The sequence below is a fragment of the Telopea speciosissima genome, chromosome 6 (assembly GCF_018873765.1).
Source record: "Telopea speciosissima isolate NSW1024214 ecotype Mountain lineage chromosome 6, Tspe_v1, whole genome shotgun sequence".
Taxonomy (NCBI): Eukaryota; Viridiplantae; Streptophyta; class Magnoliopsida; order Proteales; family Proteaceae; genus Telopea; species Telopea speciosissima.
Genome location: NC_057921.1, coordinates 3,191,088 through 3,209,798, shown reverse-complemented (window position 1 = coordinate 3,209,798; position 18,711 = coordinate 3,191,088). Strand labels below are relative to the sequence as shown.

The 18,711-nt window shown below is 41.8% G+C and overlaps 1 protein-coding gene across 4 annotated transcripts in view; it reads right to left on the bottom strand.

The window, feature by feature from the left end:
• The window catches only part of LOC122665214 (SH3 domain-containing protein 1-like), a 121,448-nt gene that overhangs the window by 44,923 nt on the left and 57,814 nt on the right, over positions 1-18,711 (bottom strand). For 3 of the 4 annotated variants that reach the window (XR_006333455.1, XM_043861304.1, XM_043861305.1), the window contains exons 7-8: positions 8,719-8,781; positions 8,399-8,548 (exon numbers count right to left, since the gene is read on the bottom strand). The exons of the other annotated variant lie outside the window; for it this stretch is intronic. Coding sequence is in view for 2 of the 3 variants with exons in the window: in XM_043861304.1 (XP_043717239.1) it covers positions 8,399-8,548; positions 8,719-8,781 (213 nt within the window). In the remaining variant the exon portion in view is untranslated. The remainder of the gene's footprint in view (positions 1-8,398; positions 8,549-8,718; positions 8,782-18,711) is intronic. 4 annotated transcript variants of the gene reach the window in all.

The window sequence follows — 18,711 nt, the reverse complement described above, 5'->3', positions numbered from 1 at the left end:
GCTACTGAAAGAAGAACCCTGATGGAGTTATGCTTGGCTACAGGGGCAAAAGTCTCCTGGTAGTCAATGCCATACACCTGACTATACCCTTTTGCAACCAGCCGAGCTTTGTACCTTTCCACTGTACCATTGGATCTATACTTGATTGTATAAACCCATTTACATCCAACTGGAGTTCTCCCCCTGGGAAGATCAACAAGTGTCCAAGTATTGTTCTTCTCTAGAGCCACCATTTCCTCAGTCATTGCTTGCATCCATTTTGGATTGGATAAGGCCTCTGTGACATTTTTGGGAATAGAAGAAGACTCAAGAGCAGTGGAAAAAGCAACACCTGTAGGAGAAATGGAGTCATAGGAAACAAACTGGGCTATGGGATTAGTACAGGTTCTCTTCCCCTTTCTAATAGCAATGGGAAGATCTAATTTAGAAGGAGAGAGATTACCTGACTGAAGAGGATGAGACTGAGGATGTGGATCCAAAGAGGGGTTTTGGCAGGGTCGCTTGTACCATGGTTGCTTCCCTTTTTCCTTCAACAAGCATTCACCTCTTGTGAATACACCATCTTCTTTGAATCTTATTCCCTTGTATTCCTTTTGTCTGCTAGCATCACCATCACCAATACCATCAACATTAGCATCATCCACAACATCCACTTCTTTGTACTTTCCAATATCAAATAGAAAAGGGGAAGTGGAGGTAGGCAAGGGAGATAGGAAGGGAATGACATCCGCATTCTATTCACTATTAATACTCTCCCCCTGAACAGAATGGTGAGGGGAAGAAGAAAAAAAAGGAATAGACTCAAAGAAGGTGACATCTTTGGAGAGAAATCGCCTTCGGGAAGAAGGATGGTAGCACTTATACCCTTTAGTGGAATCAGAATAGCCTAAGAAGATGCACTTGAGAGCTTTGGGATCAAGCTTGGTGCGGGCTGATTTGTTGACATGTACATAACAAACACAACCAAAGACGCGTGGAGACAAGGAAAAAACTGAGGATTGAGGAGAAAGAAGAGTCAAGGGGGATTTGGAGCCAAGGAGTGGACTTGGCATCCGGTTAATAAGAAAGGCAGCGGTAAGAAGGGCATCAGACCAGAAGGTCTTAGGCACGTGCATACCAAAGAGAAGACCCCTGGTGATTTCCAGCAAATGGCGGTTTTTGCGTTCAGCCACCCCATTTTGCTGTGGGGTGTCAACACAAGCCAGTTGATGGATGATGCCCTTATCAGAAAAGAACTGTTGGAGCCCCCCATACATGTACTCACCCCCCTTATCAGATCTAACAATTTTGATGTGAGTACCAAACTGAGTATTGATAAAGTGATAAAACTCCTTAAAAGCATCACAAACATCACTCTTTTGTTTTAACAAAACAGTCCAAGTAGGCCGAGAATAGTCATCCACAAATGAAACAAAATAACGAAAACCAGATAAGGAAGTAGTAGGAGAAGGCCCCCAAACATCAGTATGAACAAGGGAAAAAGGTGCAGTAGATCTATTACCACGATAAGGATAAGATGTGCGACAATGTTTAGCAAAAATACAAGATTCACACTGAAAACCATAAGATGCAGGAAAAGAAGTAAACAAGTGGGGTAAGTGTCTCCTCATAACAACAAAAGAGGGATGACCCAAACGTTGATGCCAAAGCATAACAGACTCCAAAGCACTCCGGTCATGCCGACCACAAACATAAGTGCGTGATGATGAAGCGGTGGCTGTGGCTTAAGAAGATAGAGTCCTCCTTTCTCGGTCCCACGCATAACCCTCTTTGTCTCCAAATCTGAAAGACACAATAAGAAGGAAAGAAAGTGACACAACAATGTAAGGATTTGGTTAGGTGACTCACGATAATAGGTTAGTAGCAAAGTCGGGAACATGAAGGACAGACTCAAGGGAAATAGAAGGAGTAACCCGCACATTACCCTTACCAGAGACAGAGGAAAGGGAACCATCAGCAACCCTTACCTTGTCCCGGCCAGAACAAATGGAATAGGAATCATAGTACTGGGACATACCAGCCACATGTGATCGGAGGCTCCAGAGTCAATGATCCAAGCGGTGCAAGAGGGGTAGCGTATGAGACTCGGCAGAGCCGAGGCGTAGTAGTCAACCCTCCAGGCTAGAACCAGTAGCCGACCCTCCAAGGTGAGACATCAACCGACGTAGGGCTGCAATATCATCCTGTGAGAGGGAATCAAGAGCAGGCTGCGGTCCAGGTGGCTCGGACTCAGATGTCACAAAATGAGCCTTAGCTCCCCCTCGCTTGCCTCCACGGGCATGAGATGAACTACCACGCATACCAGGGGGCTGCCCATGAAGATCCCAACACCGGTCCTTGGTATGTCCAAGCTTGCCACAATGGTCACATTTGTATCTCTCACGGCCTTTCCCCCCACTTTTCCAGTCTTTTTGGGAACTGGAAATAAGAGCAGACCTCTCTATTGATGGTACAATATCCATAGTGGTCCTCCGGGTTTCCTCACTTTGCAAATAACTGCACACATCATCCAGAGATGGAAATGGAGACCTCCCTAAGATTTGCAGGCGAAGGGGCTCATATTCAGAGTTAAGACCACCAAGCAAAATAAGGATCCTTTCCTTTTCTTGGCTCCTATAGACTTTTGCCTGATCCTCAGCATTGGACAACTGGAGATTGGTATAATGATCATACTCCTCCCACAAGCTAATAACAGAGTTGTAGTACTCAGATATACTCCTATCACCCTGTTTCATATGAATGATTTTTTGGAGAATTTGATACACTTTTGTGGAATCTCCAACTCTATCAAAAATTCTGGATACACCGTCCCAAATCTCTTTAGCAGTCTCCTTACTCATAAATCTCCGACCTATCTCAGGTTTCATGGAAAAGATCAGCCAAGTCATGACAGTGGAGTTTTCAGTCTCCCACTTGAGATAGCCTGCATCAGTAGTAGTAGGAGCTGTGATAGACCCAGTAATGTACCCCAACTTCCCCCTACTACGTAAGGACAACTTCACGGAACGGGACCAATCCAAATAGTTGGTATTGTCCAACTTCACAGCTGAGATCTGGGTGTTGGGATTATCAAAGGAAGCCATGGTTGGGAAACCACCACTTGGGCTGCCGGCTGTAATTGGTCCACTGACCTCAGAATCTTGTCCAGACACAGTGGACATAATAGGCAAATACTTCAACAATCAATATAAATTGTTTGCGCAAGTGGGGAGTATACTCAACCCAAAACAAGGAGACAGACCAATACAAAAAATGGTCCCAAATCAACCAAACCACAAGGCTGAGGCCAAGCCTAAAAAACAGCAAGCATATGAAGAGAACAAACTTGCATAACTCAAACCAAATTCTGCTACTAGCCAAGAACCTTTAGTCCATAACACCCAATAAGTGTATTAAGATGTAATACTATCACATTCAGCCATCCAATACAGCGACCTCGGAGAAACAAAAAACGAGAGCGGCCGATACATGTAGCAGCGAAAAAAAACATAGCAGTCCTTTGACCCTCCACCTTCAAGGGCAGGCTCTTAGGGCTTCAAAAAGCACTCCCATACGACACAAATGGGACAAGTTCCAAGGTCATCCAAGCTGCCAAAGGCAGAATCGAAACCGAGACACTCCTAGGTGGCGGAAAAACAGAGCCTGGTTTCAAGTCTTCAAAACATCTAGCAGCAGGCAGCATTTCTTTTTCAACAAACAAGAGCTTTGGGGTCTGAAACAACACCCCTAGGCGATGCAACTCCAATAGGTCTCATGCCAAGATGTGGAGAAGAGAAGGAGAACCAAGAAGAAGCTTCACAAGCTGGTGGTAACTTGCCAGTCTTCCTCCATAGCTTCAAGTCACCTTCAGCAGCTCCGAAACTCTCTCCAACTTAGGGAATACCACTCCCAAGACTGTAAGGAGTATAGGTTTCACATATACAGCCTCCAATGGAACCCCCTTTACATTTATAGGGTTCCAAAGAGAGGAGAAGATGAGGACTGAGCTCAGCCGACTCTCAAACCAGAGATGTTGGCTTTGATACCAAGTTGAAACTCAAAGGTAGATCGAATCTGGTAAGAGAAGAAGTTTACAGCAAGAAGAAGAAGAAGGAGAGAAGAGAATGGGAGAATCGATTGTGTGTGTTGAGAGTGATTCTCAACACACATATTAGCTTCATTCATTAAGTCTTCCAAATTACACAAGCCTCCCTAGGGAGGTAAGGAGAAATAAGACAATAAAGTAAAAATACAACTTAGTCATGTCTTATAACTAGACAATGACAGAACTACCCCTATACAAGATATTCTAACAACTCTAACACAGGCACCAAACCTACCGATGATACGACTTGGGATACTATCGATGCTAGGATTCTTGGTCAGATGTTGAACTCGATGGAGATCCAAATAGTCATAGTGGATTTGGTTACTCACATCGATACAGTTAAGGAATTATGGGAGTATCTGGAGTTTTATATTCTGGTCAGGATAGTTTGTATCGAATTTATGAGTTATCTCAGGACTTGTATTGGACAGAGAGGAAGGGGCGGTCTATCACTCAGTATTTTGCTGATTTCAAAAGAATGTATGAGGAGCTAAACTCCCTCCTTCCTATCTCTTCTGATGTGAAACAGATGCAAAATCAAAGGAAACAATTGGATGTTATGGGTTTCTTGGGAGGCCTTGGACACGAGTATGAATCGGTTAGATCACAGATCCTTGGTGGTGAGACTGTTGCATCACTCACAGATACACTTTCGCAACTGCTTTGTGTATCTTGTGAGAGTTCTTGTGATGCTGCTCCTGTAGTTGAGAGTTCAGCCTGGTATCACAAACAGGGGCTGGAAAATTGGACGTGGAGAAGGTGGAAGTCGTGGGGGAGGCCGTGGCACAGGAAGGGGTCAAAATCAGTAGGGTTCTGGCCAATCTGGTACATCTTCTGATGGATTGGGTATTGTACGGACTTGTCACCATTGTGGCTAACCTGAACATATTTAGAGGTTTTGTTGGAAGCTCCATTGGAAACCAGCACAATAGCAACAGTTTGCAAATTCAGCTACTACTTTGGATTCAGCCCCTTAGTCTCAACCATCCAAGGGTAAGGTGGTTGTTACGTCAGAGGAGGAGTATGCCCGGTACAATCAGTTCCAGATCTCACAGCCCACTTCTTGCACTGCTATTTTAGGTTGCAACCCACGACGAGAATGTTGGCGGGTGTAGGTTTGAATAACAGGTGGTGGAATAACAATAGGTTGAATTTCCTGTGGAATGGAAGAGTCCCCCTGAACCAAAGAAATAGGAAGAGATGTTACAGGCATATCGGTACTAACCAGCTCACCCCCTTGACAAGATGCCACATCATAAAAAGGTACAGCTTCATTAAAAATAACATCCATGGTCAGAAACATCTTACGAGAAGGAGGATGGTAGCATTGGCAGCTTTTTTGGGTAGGAGAATATCCCACAAAAATACACTTGAAGCCCCGAGGTTCTAATTTACTGGGATGGTGGTGGTTTCGAACATAACACACAGAGCCAAAAACTTTGGGTGGAATGATAAAGGTGGTGGAGCCTTGAAGAACCTGAATGGGAGAGTTAAAGTCAAGGACGCGGGCAGACATGCGGTTAATCAAATATGCAGTAGTTATAACAGCTTATCCCCAAAAATGAGAAGGGACATTCATTTCAAAGGGAAGGGCACGGGCAACTTCCAGGAGGTGGCGATTTTTATGTTCAGCCACTCCATTCTGAGCCGGTGTGTCCACCCAACTGGTTTGATGTAAAATACCATGGGAAGCAAGATATGCCTGGAATGCTCCATCCAAGTATTCTCCCATTATCACTACGGAGAGTTTTTATGTGAGCATCATATTAGGTTCGAACAAAAGAATGGAAGTTTTTAAAACAAGAAAAAACCTCATTTTTATAATGCATCAAATAAATCCAAGTGCAACGGGTATAGCAATCAATAAAAGAAACAACCATTTATACCCAGAAAGAGAAGAACAATGGGTAGGGCCCCACACATTAGAATGAATTAGCATAAAAGGCGAAGTACTTCTAGAATTTAAAGGAGAATATGAAGAACGAGTTTGCTTGGCTAAAACACAAGCATCACAAAAAATATCCTTCAGTTTACAACCAGAAAGTAAATGTGGAAAAGTTTTAACTAAAGTTCCCATAGGTGGGTGGCCTAAACGGCGATGCCAAAGCAATAACTCAAGAGAATCAGATGACTCAACAACGGTGGGATGAGCATGTCAAAATGAAGAGGAAGCAACATCCAGAAAATAAAGTCCTCCATCAGCTTTACCAAATCTAATCGTTTCTCCCGTTACCAAATCCTGAAACATCCTAAAGCTTCCAAAAAAATTCCTTGGTATGCCTCTCCTTTCCATAGTAATCACATTTAATAGGTTCTTTTTCAGAACGATCATTGGGGCGAGAAGAGTTACCTTTAGGTGGTGTAGGGGAACCAGATACAAGAGCCGATCTCTCCTGGGAAGAAGGAGGCATCATTGCATTGCGTTAACTATCCTCCAGTTGGATTAGTGAATATGCCTGCTCCAAAGTGGAAAAGGGCTCCCGGCTAAGAACCTGGGCACGGAGTTGATCGTACTCTACATTCAGCCCAGCAAGAAAATCATACACCCTGAATTTATCTTCCCTTTTTTGAACTTGATCACATCTTTGGGTGTAGAAGCCTGAAAAGTGTCATAGAAATCTAGCTCCTGCCACAAGCTTCGCAATTCTGAATAATAATGGGACAGGCTGAGATCTTTCTACTTGGTCTCATGAAGTTTCTTCCTCAATTCATAGACCTGGGCATCATTCCCAACCTGAGAGTAAGTTTCCTAGGCGGCCTTCCAAATTTTTGTAGTAGTGCCTAGCAACAAATAACCACGAGCAAGTTGTGACGTCATGTTGGAGAGCAAATAAGACATCACAAGGGAGTTGGAAGAACTCCATTTGTCTTGTTCAGGACCTGCAGTGAGGGGCTTCTCTTTTGCACCAGTGAGATAGCCCACAAAGCCCCGAGAATCGATGTTGAGATAACAAGATCTGGATAACATCAAATAGTTGGTGCCATCTAGTCGAACGGCACAAGCAGGGAAAGTGGGAAAACCATCGTGAGGACCACGAACAGGCATCTCAATAGTAGATGTGGCAGAGGAAGTAGAGTCTCCCATCGTAGCAAAGGGAGGAAAAAAAGTTCAACCACAGATCAGAAAAATTGGAAAAAAATCAGATCATAAATAGATCTGAGAAAAAAGGGTTGGCAAAAAAAAAAAACAGATCGCAGCCTATTTAGATCATGAATAGAGGCTGGAATCAAACAAAGAGGGGAAAAAAGGACCTTGGTGATGAAAACAACACCACTAAGGGGTGGCGGAGCAAAGGAGACACGACTCCCTGCCTCTCGGTGGCGCTAGAAGAGAAACCGAGAGAGAGAGAGAGGATCGCAAGAGAGAGGCGATGGCAGCGGTAGGTGGTTGCGACTACGGTAGGTGGCAGTGGTGTTAGGGAAAGAAGAAAGGAGAAAGGAGGAGAGAAAGAGAGATGGCGGCGGTAGTGGGAAACCCTAGGTCGACTCCCGCTCTGATACCATCATACCATGATAACTTTGGGAATTGTGACTTGTGTCAATGAGACACAATCACATGTCTATTTATAATAAAAGCTTTCAGAGTTCAAGGACAGAAATGCCCCTAGGGCAACATAACATAAACACCTAGGACAATTCTACCCTTATATCCCATATTACAACAAGAACCATGCATGGAAGAAGGATGAGGCAAATCTGACCGTTGAATTTTTTGGGAATTGCCTTGCTGCCCACATGTCAAATTTCTGCCTCCAATTCAATCGTATACCCTTCCATCTAATGGCAATATGGCATACCCTCCCGTGAATATCCATCCACCCCATAGTTGTCAAGGCGTCGCCTAGGCGTCCAAGCACCTTGACTGCCCTGAATGCCTTGATCGCCTAGGCGGGTGCGTTGTTCGTGTCACCTTGCTTCCGGACCCCCTCCAACTCCTTGGGTCACCTCAGCACCGTGGCAACTATGATCCACCCTACTGTAGTCCAATCATTTTTGCCATATGGAAAACTCCAATCAGGCAGAAACTGAATTAGGGTTGGTGTGATCTGAGCTGCTACGTACCAGAATCAGTGCCATGGTTATAATCTTTGTAACCAATGTGATTACATGTAGAAGCTCCCAAATTTAGAATAGGATTACTCGTAGAAGCTCCCAAATTTAAAATATGAAAGATGATAGTGCTAAAAATCGGTTTTTTTTCCTGTATCCAAATGTGCACCTGTACATATATGAAGATTTTCAAGTCATGTCGCTTCCTCAAAGAATGAGTTTCTACAAAGAATTAGATCATTTGAGAGATGTGAATCTTACTTCTGCAACAAAATATGTCTCTTTTTCAGCTGAAGGTACATCACCAGATCTGTTGGTAATAGTATCTGAATGTGGAAGTGGAAAATCCACATCTGTTACTGAACTAGGTGGCGGAAATATAGATTCACTGTGCTGCTTCTCCAGAACCATCTATTTTCAGAAATTAAAATTTGTTTAATTTTTTTCTCATATGCAAACAAGTAAATAATGCAATACTTTCAGCTAATAGATAATCCCTGAGATACCACTAAGAAAACCAGCTGCAGCTGTATCTCCTGGTTTAAGTGCTAACTAAGGTAATAAGGTTCACTGTTACAAACCTCAGCATAGAGTTTCTCTAGAATTGCAGAAACACTCTTGTGGAAAGATCTCTCGGCATCTACCTGGAAGGTAAGCTCATGTAAGGTTCAGCAACCATGAAAATTACAATTAGAAAACTATATATGACTTCTTAGATGAATAACATATAAATGTAGTCCATCACAAATTCCATTAATTAAATCTGCTGTGGAAAGTGTTTATTAGACCTGAATGCGTTTAGGTTGGCCATGGCATAAGTTGGTTTTTTGTTTTTAACGGTATCTTTGTAATGGGCCTGATTTAAAAGCCCATAATTGGGGGTTTTATTTAGAATACGAGATTGAAGGCAGAATTTCAATTTTCTTTTTAATTTTGAGTAAGATCGAGTCATGGGTGCATAGGAGTTTTATTTTCTTTATCTAAGATTTAGTTTAGAAGTCGGCTTATGTCTAATGCTTTTAGAATTTAAGTAGAGTTAGAATTTTAGTCTTTATATAAAATTGAATTGTACCCCACGAATTTAGTTGTTGATTGGAATGAAATTGGATTTTTCTTAAAGTGGTTTTGGCCGTTACAAATTATCAGTTGTGACCGAAGGTATCTTCTATGATCTCTCCTTATCTTCCCATCGATCTCACTTATTCTTCTCTATATTCTCTTCTTCATCCCTTGAATCTATCATACTGTGTTTCTCAATCTTCTATACTTTCTTTCTGCTACTTATTTCCTGCTACTTTTGTAAACTGAAATTCTTGTTTCTTCTCTTTTCTATTCAAGTTATGCTCTGTGGTTCCTTATAGGTCAGATCTATCATATTCTAAATGTTTTTTTTTTAATAGGTAAAAATGATGTATTAATAGAGAGAAAATTACAAGGCGGCAGCATCCTTTAAGAACCCTGACGAAGAGAGGAAAAGGATCCAAAATCAGGCTGGACAGGCCCCACCGAACAAACAAGAATCATCGAAAAAGAAAGATATAAATCCAATTATATTCGATAGTAAACAACAAAATCAGCATCCCTTTTTATGAGCACTTGGAGATCAACAGGGAATTAAGGGGGATGCCAAATAGTCTCTACCAAACCACCCGGGATGGAGGCCATGTAATCGGCAGATTGGTTCTACTCCCTCCAAATGTGTTAGAATTCCTTACTTCATAGCAAAGAGGACTGATATAGGATTTTGCTTTTGATAACCTGCATATTCCAAGGACCACAGATCTTCCCATTAATAATATCAATTGCCAACAATGAATCAGATCTGATAGAAACCTCCAAGAGACCTCTATCAATGCAGAAAGAAACTCTTTTATGAATAGCTAACATCTCCATGCCAAGGACTGATAGCTCCTCTCCCAATCCTGCATAAGCAATGATAGGATCTCCATAGGTATCACGAATCAGCCCCCCCATAAGCAGCTCTGACTCCAGAAAGGGGACCATCATAGTGAAGGGAAACCATATAAGAAGGCAGAGTAAACCAACAGCAAGCTTTTGGAATCTTACTAATCCAATTAACTTGTAACCCCCAACTAGCTGCAATGAATTGATTGTCAGAACTCGGGTCACCTGTTAGTGGAATAGAAGAACACCTAGCAATAACATTGTTGTAATATGGGTACAAGGGTAGTATTGTCCATAGGGGTATTTTGGTCTTGTACTCATTCCAGAACATTCTTATTCATATTATAAATAAAGCTGTGCCTGTGTCACATCGACACAAGTCATTCTCCCAATTCCCAGGACTGATTCCAACATGGTATCTAGAGCCAAGAGGAGTCGATATACGGATTCGAGTCCTAATGCCTGAAAAACTAGTAGCCCTCCTTCCGATTGCAGCACCACCACCACTGTAGCCAACACCACATCCGCCTCCCTCTCCGCCACTCCATCTCTCTCTGTCTCTCTCTGTCTCTCTCTCTCTCTCTCGCGACTCTCCTTTTCTCGCCTCTACTGTCTTGCGAGAACCACCACCACCACCACTGCCGTTAACTCCCTTCACCATCACCTACTTCCGCCACTTCCCTTACCGCCCGACACTCTCGACCCTCTTTTTCTCGGTTTTATAGGGTCGCCCTTTTGTTCTCCGCCTTCTCTTTCCCTTGGTGGTGAGTTTATCCCACCAAGGGCTCTTTTGTGTTCACCTACTATGATTTAAATCTCCCTTTCTTTTCTTGAGGATTGTTTATGTGTTGTATCCATTTTTTGGATTAAGAACGTCACCTTCTACAATCAGCGGATATGTCGGACGACGACAATTCTACACTTTCCTTTGGACAAGGTGGATCTGTGCCTCATGAGCGGGATTTTCCAACCTTCCGGATGAACTTTGTCAAGCTCGATGGGAACACTTACCTTTTTTTTTTGGTGATTAAAAAAACTATAATACCAAACCCTGAGAAGGGCAGGGAAGAAAAAAGGGGGGCGGGAGAAAACAACCCCAGACCAACTAAGTGGGGGCCGTAAAATAGAAACATCTAATCCCCAGGAGATAACAATATGCCTATTCCTTGGGGAGTCAAAAATGGGCTTGTGAGGAAGAGAGTTGAGCTTTGTGGAGACATCAAGGAGATGGCTTTCCAAATCAAGTCGAAAGACCTAGAGTTGGAAGTCCATCTAAGGTTCCTCTCCATCCAAATGTGATAAAGAACAGTGCCAACGCTAACTTTCCAATCGTATCACAGATAGAGCAGCCAGGGTAAGTCATGAGCATCCAGAGCCACTCTCTAGCAAAGGGGATGGATCGCCTGTTGCGAGGCCAGATAAAAGAAAGGGCTTTTTCCAGATTGTTGAGGAAAAGGGACAAGAAAAGAAGAGGTGGCCAGTGTCTTCAGATCCGTTCCAACAGAAGGTACAGGTCGGGGAGACGGGGATACTACGGTGGAGGAGAAAAGTTTGGGTAGGAAGGCAATAGTTAAGGGTTCTCCAGGTTGTGAAGCTATGGCGGGGGATATGACCTTTCAACCAAACAAGATTGTGCCAAAGGACTGTAGGGGCTTGGGGTTTAACAAAGTTCCAGGCAGAGCTGAAACTAAAAAGGCCATAGTGGGATGGGAGCCAAACAACCTTATCCGCATGAGAAGGGGGGGAGGGGAAGGGAGCGGGGGAAGGAAGGATAAGATCTGGGAGAGGATGGGAATAGGGGGGAGGGGGGACCAGGAACCAAGAGATATAATGGAGGAGAGGGGGGCAGACTTACGGATGCCAGAGGAGTAGATCAAACTGGCCCCAAACAGATTATAGAGGACCCCGTGGTGGTGCCAAGGATCGAGCCAGAGGGAGATGGAGGAACCATCGACAATAGAGGAGGAGGTGGCACAGAGGGCAAGGGGACGGAGGAGGAGAATTTTACGCCAAACCCAGGAGGAATCAGCAGGAATGGGGACTGTCCAAATGCAATAACCTCCAAATATCAATGAGATCAAATGAAGTTGAAGTACCAGGATACCAATCTGCATCTCTTATAATTTCCTCAACCAAAGCAAGATGAGAAGCAAGACGGTAATAACAAACATCATAAAAGATTTTGTCCCCAAATCGATTAATCAATATTCCTAAGGGATGCCATTTATCTAACCAAAGATTGATGGATCTCCCATCTCCAATGAAAGTTCAGACATAAGATTCAACGGTTCAACCTTATCCCTATATTTCAATATTTTTCTCCATACCCAAGAGCAATTTTGGAGAGCCTTCACCTTCCATATAGAATCATGCTTCAAATATCTGTTATAGATCCAATCATAGTGGTCAAGGCATCGCCTAGACGCCGCTTAGGCGTCCAGGTGTTTTTGTTGGGGCCTAGGCGACAGCTGCCTTATTGCAAAGCGCCTTGCACTGGTTTTTTATTGGTATCGAACCCAGAATTGGCCCTTATTTATGCCAAATATCATTTTATTTACTTAAGATATTATTCGTAAATAAGCAAATACCCCCTATTTGAATCCAACAAAAATAGTTAAAAAATCAAATTCCAAAAAGATAAAAAGTCACCTCCCAGTTCAAGAAAAAAAACTGAATTTTCGACGGTAGATGAAATTTTCAACTTTAAAATGCTAGGTTTTTCTCAAATCTAAAAATTCTATAAATCTTAATATGGTAAAACTTTGCTAAAAACCAAAAGTGCGGTAAAATATTCATTTGTTTTGATATATAAAAAAAAATATTTTCATTCAGAACGATTTTGATAGTGTTGAGAAATGAACCCAATAAGGGTATTTTGGGTATTTTATCTGTTTTGTTTATTTGTTTCCCAAGTTTACTTTTGAATATTATAAATAATAGAAGGCTTGGGATGGAGTTCGAATCATCCAAGCATTGTGTTCTCAACAGCCTTCTTCCATCTTCTCTTCTCTCTTTCTCCTCTCTAAAGTTACTGATTACAGGTCCTAGGTTTTCAACAGATAGCATTCGCGTAGACCAAATAAGGTTTGACCGAAACATAACTTCTTCAATATAAATCAGATTTAAGCAATTTTGGATTTGTTGGAAAGCTGGTTTTGTGCTCTAACTAATACAAAAAGTCTCATGTAAAAATAAAATCATTTGACTAGTCAAACTTCTTAGAGAGAAAGAACATCTCTCTAAATCGAGAGCAATTTAATTACTTATAGATAAAATCATATTTTCTAAGAACAATATAAACCAAATGTATGTTTTGATTGTTTCAAACTTCCAATAGCTTCCTTCTACAGTTCTGCAGTCTTCTAGTTCTATGCTGATTTTTGATGACTTGATGTGGCTTAATATTGATTTTTAATGACTTAATGTTATTTTTGATGACTTGATGTGGCTTAATGTTGATTTTTTATCACTAGGGGTGACTTAATGTTCATTTTTTATGACTTGAGGCTTAATGTTGATTTTTTATGATATAAGGTATATATTGTAGCATACTAAAATATTATAGCATACTAAATAATGTTAGAAAAAGGGGGAAATAAAAAATAACAATTGAGGGCGCCTTGGTCACCTAGGCAGGCACCTTGTCGCCTAAGCGCTTAGGCACCTCTCGACCGCCTTGGATCACCTTGCTGCCTTACCAACTATGGATCCAATTGACCCATAGACTTTCCTTCTTGGAAGCTATCCACCAAACTTGCTTCATAATTCCAGCTGAATTCATATCCTTGATGCATTTAATTCCAAGACCACCTTCATGTTTTGGCCTACATATCGCATCCCATGCAATAAAATGCATTTTCCTTTCAAGAGATAGACGACTATGAGAAGTTAGAGAAAGGAGATTCTAACTTGTAAACAAGATTACCTTGAAGCCCAAAAATAGAAGACTAGTATATATAGCTTCCTTGAAGTACCGAAGAAATGAGCTGCAATCTTCTTGCGTATGATATAAATCTCGCCTTCCAGCCCTCCAATCTTCGTTTCACCAAGTCCAGATAGGACTGCACTCCATCATGGTAAGTCTTCCTGAAATGAGAGGAATGCCAAGATACCTAATAGGTAATTTAGTTTCAGTGAAACCCGTCAATTCAAAAAGTTGCAGCCTACTAGTTTGGGTAAGGCCCCCTAAAATAATAGAGGACTTAGCTCTATTGAGATGCAACTCAGAGAGGGCAGTAAACTCAGTTAGAGCTCTCAAACAAGCCAAACCAGACTCACGAATGGCCTTCACAAAGATCATTAGCTCATCCACAAAAATGAGGTGAGACAAATGAGATGTTTCACATCTAGGAAGCAACCGGATCTTGCCGTCAACCTCCAATCTTCTCATAATACCAAAGAAAGCTTCCATAGCCATAGTAACAAATAGGGAGAAAGAGGATACCCTTGTCTTATACCTCTACCTCCAGAAAAGTAGCCAGCAGGACTTCCATTGATAAGAAAAGAAAACATGGGGAAGGTAACACAAGCCCTTAACCAACCAAGAAATTTTCCTGGAAATCCCATTCTCTCCATTACTTCAAAGAGAAATTTCCTACTCAAGGAGTCATAGGCTTTATGTAAATCAACCTTAAGAATAGCAGTGGGGGAGGCAGCTTTCTGATCAATACCTCTAACAATATTATGACAAAGTAGGATGTTATCCATAATCAACCGGCCCTTGATGAAAGCAGATTGATTTTGACTAACAACACAACCAATCACTTGCTGAATTCTGTTTGAGATGATCTTAATGATTATCTGGTAAAACAGATTACAAAGTGCAATGGGACGGCATCCAACAAAAGTAGAGACATCACAGCTCTCTGGGATAAGAATGATAAACGTTGCATTCACAGAGTTCGGCATTACTGGATTACCAAAAACCACATGACAGCCTTTGTCAAATCCTCCCCACTAACATCCCACTAGTATTTATATAACTTAAACCGAAACCATCTGGCCCTAGAGCCTTGGAATCCTTCATAGAAAAAACCACACCCTTCAGTTCCTCCATTGTTACTTCCTCCTCCAATCCAAGCTACTGATTTTATGTTAACACCCTACATAGGAATAGAATTAGGACAAGAACCAGTATCCTCATAGTCTGAACCAAAATGATTTTTATAAAGGGTAACAGCCTCCTCTTTGATTAATTTGGGATCATCTACAATGCTACCATCTTGCCGTTTAATTTCCAAAATTTGATTTCTATTGTGGAGACAATTCATAGATTTATGAAAAAAAACTATTATTCCCATCACCAAGCTGAAGCCACTTAACCCTGGATTTTTTCTTTAAGAATTTCTCCTCCATTTGTAGAGCTGTCCATAACGTTCCCTTAGCTTGCTTTTCCAAAGAACAAGGTTATGATCAAGAAGAGAGGATGCTAAATCCTGCCGAATGTGCTGCAGCTCCGATTCAGCAATTTTAATGGCTTGGTGTACATCCCCAAAGATTTCCTTATTCCAACACTTGAGCTCTTTTTTAACATTTTTAAGCTTGGCAACAAAGTTTAAGAGAGGGTTCAAATTATACTGAATCGGCTGGCTCCATCCCTTCTTGACAACATCATCATAGTCCCTATGCAAAGTCCAGACTTCAAAGAACTTAAAAGGTTTTGGCCCAGAATTGTTATCCTCCAAAATTTTGAGCATGATCGGACTATGATCCGAAACACCTGGACAAAGAAACATTGCCTCTGAAATTTTCATTTTGTTCATCTAGGAGTTATTAACTAGAACCAGTCAAGCTTACACCAAATTCTGTTCGCCCCACTTTGATTATTGTTCCAGGTAAAAAACTCCCCCTTCCATTTAAGATCAATCAGCTCCGCATTGAAAATACAGGAATTGAATTCCTCCACAGCAGCTTGCCTAATTTCCTCCGCACCTAACTTCTCATTTTGATGCCGAACAATATTATAATCTCCAACAAGAGTCTACGGATCAGAAATTCCAGTCGCAAGATCTAATATATCCCTCCACAACTCCATTCAGCCATCCATAAAATTAAATGCATAAATTGTCAAACAGAGATAGCCCCTGGAGGTCCCAATAATATTCTCTCATATGAATAAGCTGAGTAGTCACCTTGAGAACCTCCACCTTTAAGAAACTTGGATCCCATCTAACCCAAATTCTAGTAGGCAAATCACGGTCACAAATATGAATAAACTTCCTGGAATTTCTCGCCCTCATCCACTACCGATAGGATGTTCAAATAAGATGCGTTCATAGCTGCTTCCAAATCTGCTGAACTGTCCATACCCATACTAACAATAGCAATTTGATCACCTTCTAAAATAGAGTCCACTCCTCCAATTACTTCCACCGAGTCTACCTCCAAATTGGCAAGTAATTCAAAAGAATTACTGTTTATAACAGATTACCCTTTTTCTTTGCCTCCAATATTATTGCGAGATCTTGAACCTTTTGAATATTAAATTCAGTCAACCTGATTCTCCACATCACCACCTTGGTCAGACATCGGAACTGCAGGACCTAACTACAGCCTACATTCTTAAAAGGGTGCCTTCACAGTCAGTTCCATCCACCCCTATGAATTATAGAAAGGCGCAAAGCCCAACTTGGGGCATATGCGACCATGGGGATGTGTCAGTTATGTTCATGGTACCTCCCATAAGTTTGGGAAGCTTGGGCTAGAGCTAGAAAACATATCTTTATTAGATACTCTGACAGCTCAAAAGGTTATGTCATGTACGGTGAACACCCTGATGGAGGAATGACAAAGATAGAGTCACGCGATGTAGACTATGCTAGTCCATGTTAGGAACTTGGGATTACGGCGAGTTTGATATGCATTTTTTCTTTGGACACTTTTTGGATGGACATTTATTTGTATCACTCCTCTTTTATATATATTCTTTAAATAATTAATTCGTGTACACATTTGTTTATTTTTGTAAATATGTCACGAGGCTTGAATTGACCTATTCACACGGGTGATTCGCCTTGGCGCTTGGATATAGCGAGCAACATGAGCCGATGAGCATTTGTGTTTAGTGGCACCTTAGTCAGAACTTAGATGAGACCTATTATGGTTGAACATGGAAGATTCCACACTTCTATGTAGCCTGCATAGAGCCGAATGTGAGATTTCAAACAGAAGCCATTAGGGTGACTGTGCTAGAAACTCCGGTTTGGTGCTTGTTTTAGCGACTGAACCTAGTTAGCTAGATTCGTATGGCGTTTATTTTATGAGTGACATGCCCATTTCAATGAGAGTTACACCATAGCATACATATCATACTGTATGTGCTAGTCCGACCGTGAGTTGGAGTGACTGAATGGATCCCTGCTTCGTCACTATGTGAGCCACATGGATGATATCTAGTTGGTCATATTGATACCCTTATTACCTGAGACCATGTCATGAAAAGGACGCTCAACGTCGCTACTTTATCATACTCCTTAGGATCATTAATGATGTAGTGTGGTGGGACTTTACTAGGAAAGCGGTTGAGAATAGTCGGATTGACATGTAGGGGTTCAAGTAAAACCATTCGATAATACACCTTTGTTTTGTGACTCATTGCCCGGGCAACTTGTCGTATTCGTTTTCGATATAGTCATGAGTATATTACATATTAGGGGTTAGCACTGCTCATCACGGAGGATCGAGAGTATTGAATCTGGTGTAGCTGGATTGTATGGGGTATTTCGAGATTAATTGTGAGTGATGTGCTATGTTGGTTTTAGATGGAAGCTTGATATAGCACTCCTACCTTGTTCTCTCTCATTAGGTTGCACGCCACATTTCCAGTTGTTGTTATATGGGTACAAGGGTATAATAGTCCAGTAGGGTTTAGTTTGTGTTGCCCTAAGGGTATTATTGTAAACTTGTACTTTCATCATAATATTATAAATTATGAGGACCTGTGTCTCATTGACACAAGTTCAATTCCCCAAATATTCCATCATGGTATCAGATCTAAGGAGAAGAATCGTCCATGGGAATTGAAAGCCTAAACATCAAGCCGCCGCCACCTTTCTCTCTTTCTCGCCTCCCTTCCGCCTTCTCTCTCTTTTGCGGAAGCAACCCCACACAGCCACCTCGCCTCCGCCTCTTTCTCTCTCTCATGGCAGACCTCCACCACTGCCACTTCCTTTGCCTCCCCTTCTCGGCTCCTTTTACCGCAGCATTGCTGTCCCGTCTTCTTCTCCCTTGGTGGTTAGGTGTTTCTCCCACCAAGGGTTCTTCTTTGCCCTTCCTATGATCTAGATGGTCTTCTAACTTTTTGAAGACTTCATGCGGTGATTTTTTTCCTATTTTTTTAAGCACATCAACCATTATGTCAGATCAAGACGAGTCTACCATAACGCGACTATCCTTCGCTCTATTCCAATTCTGTCAAGCTTGATGGCAGTAATTATCTGATGTGGTCAATATCTTATTCTCTGGATGTAGGTTCTCGTGGTCTTAAGGGACATATCACTGGAACCACTGTGAAGCCATCTGTTGATGGTCCTGCTCTCAACAAAAGGGAAATCGATGAATGCTTGGTCATGTCTTATCTCCTTCAATCTATCGATCCCAATATTACCCAAGCCTACCTTCTTCTTGATTTTGCTGCTGCTATACGGAGCGTTGCAAAGGCTTGTATATTC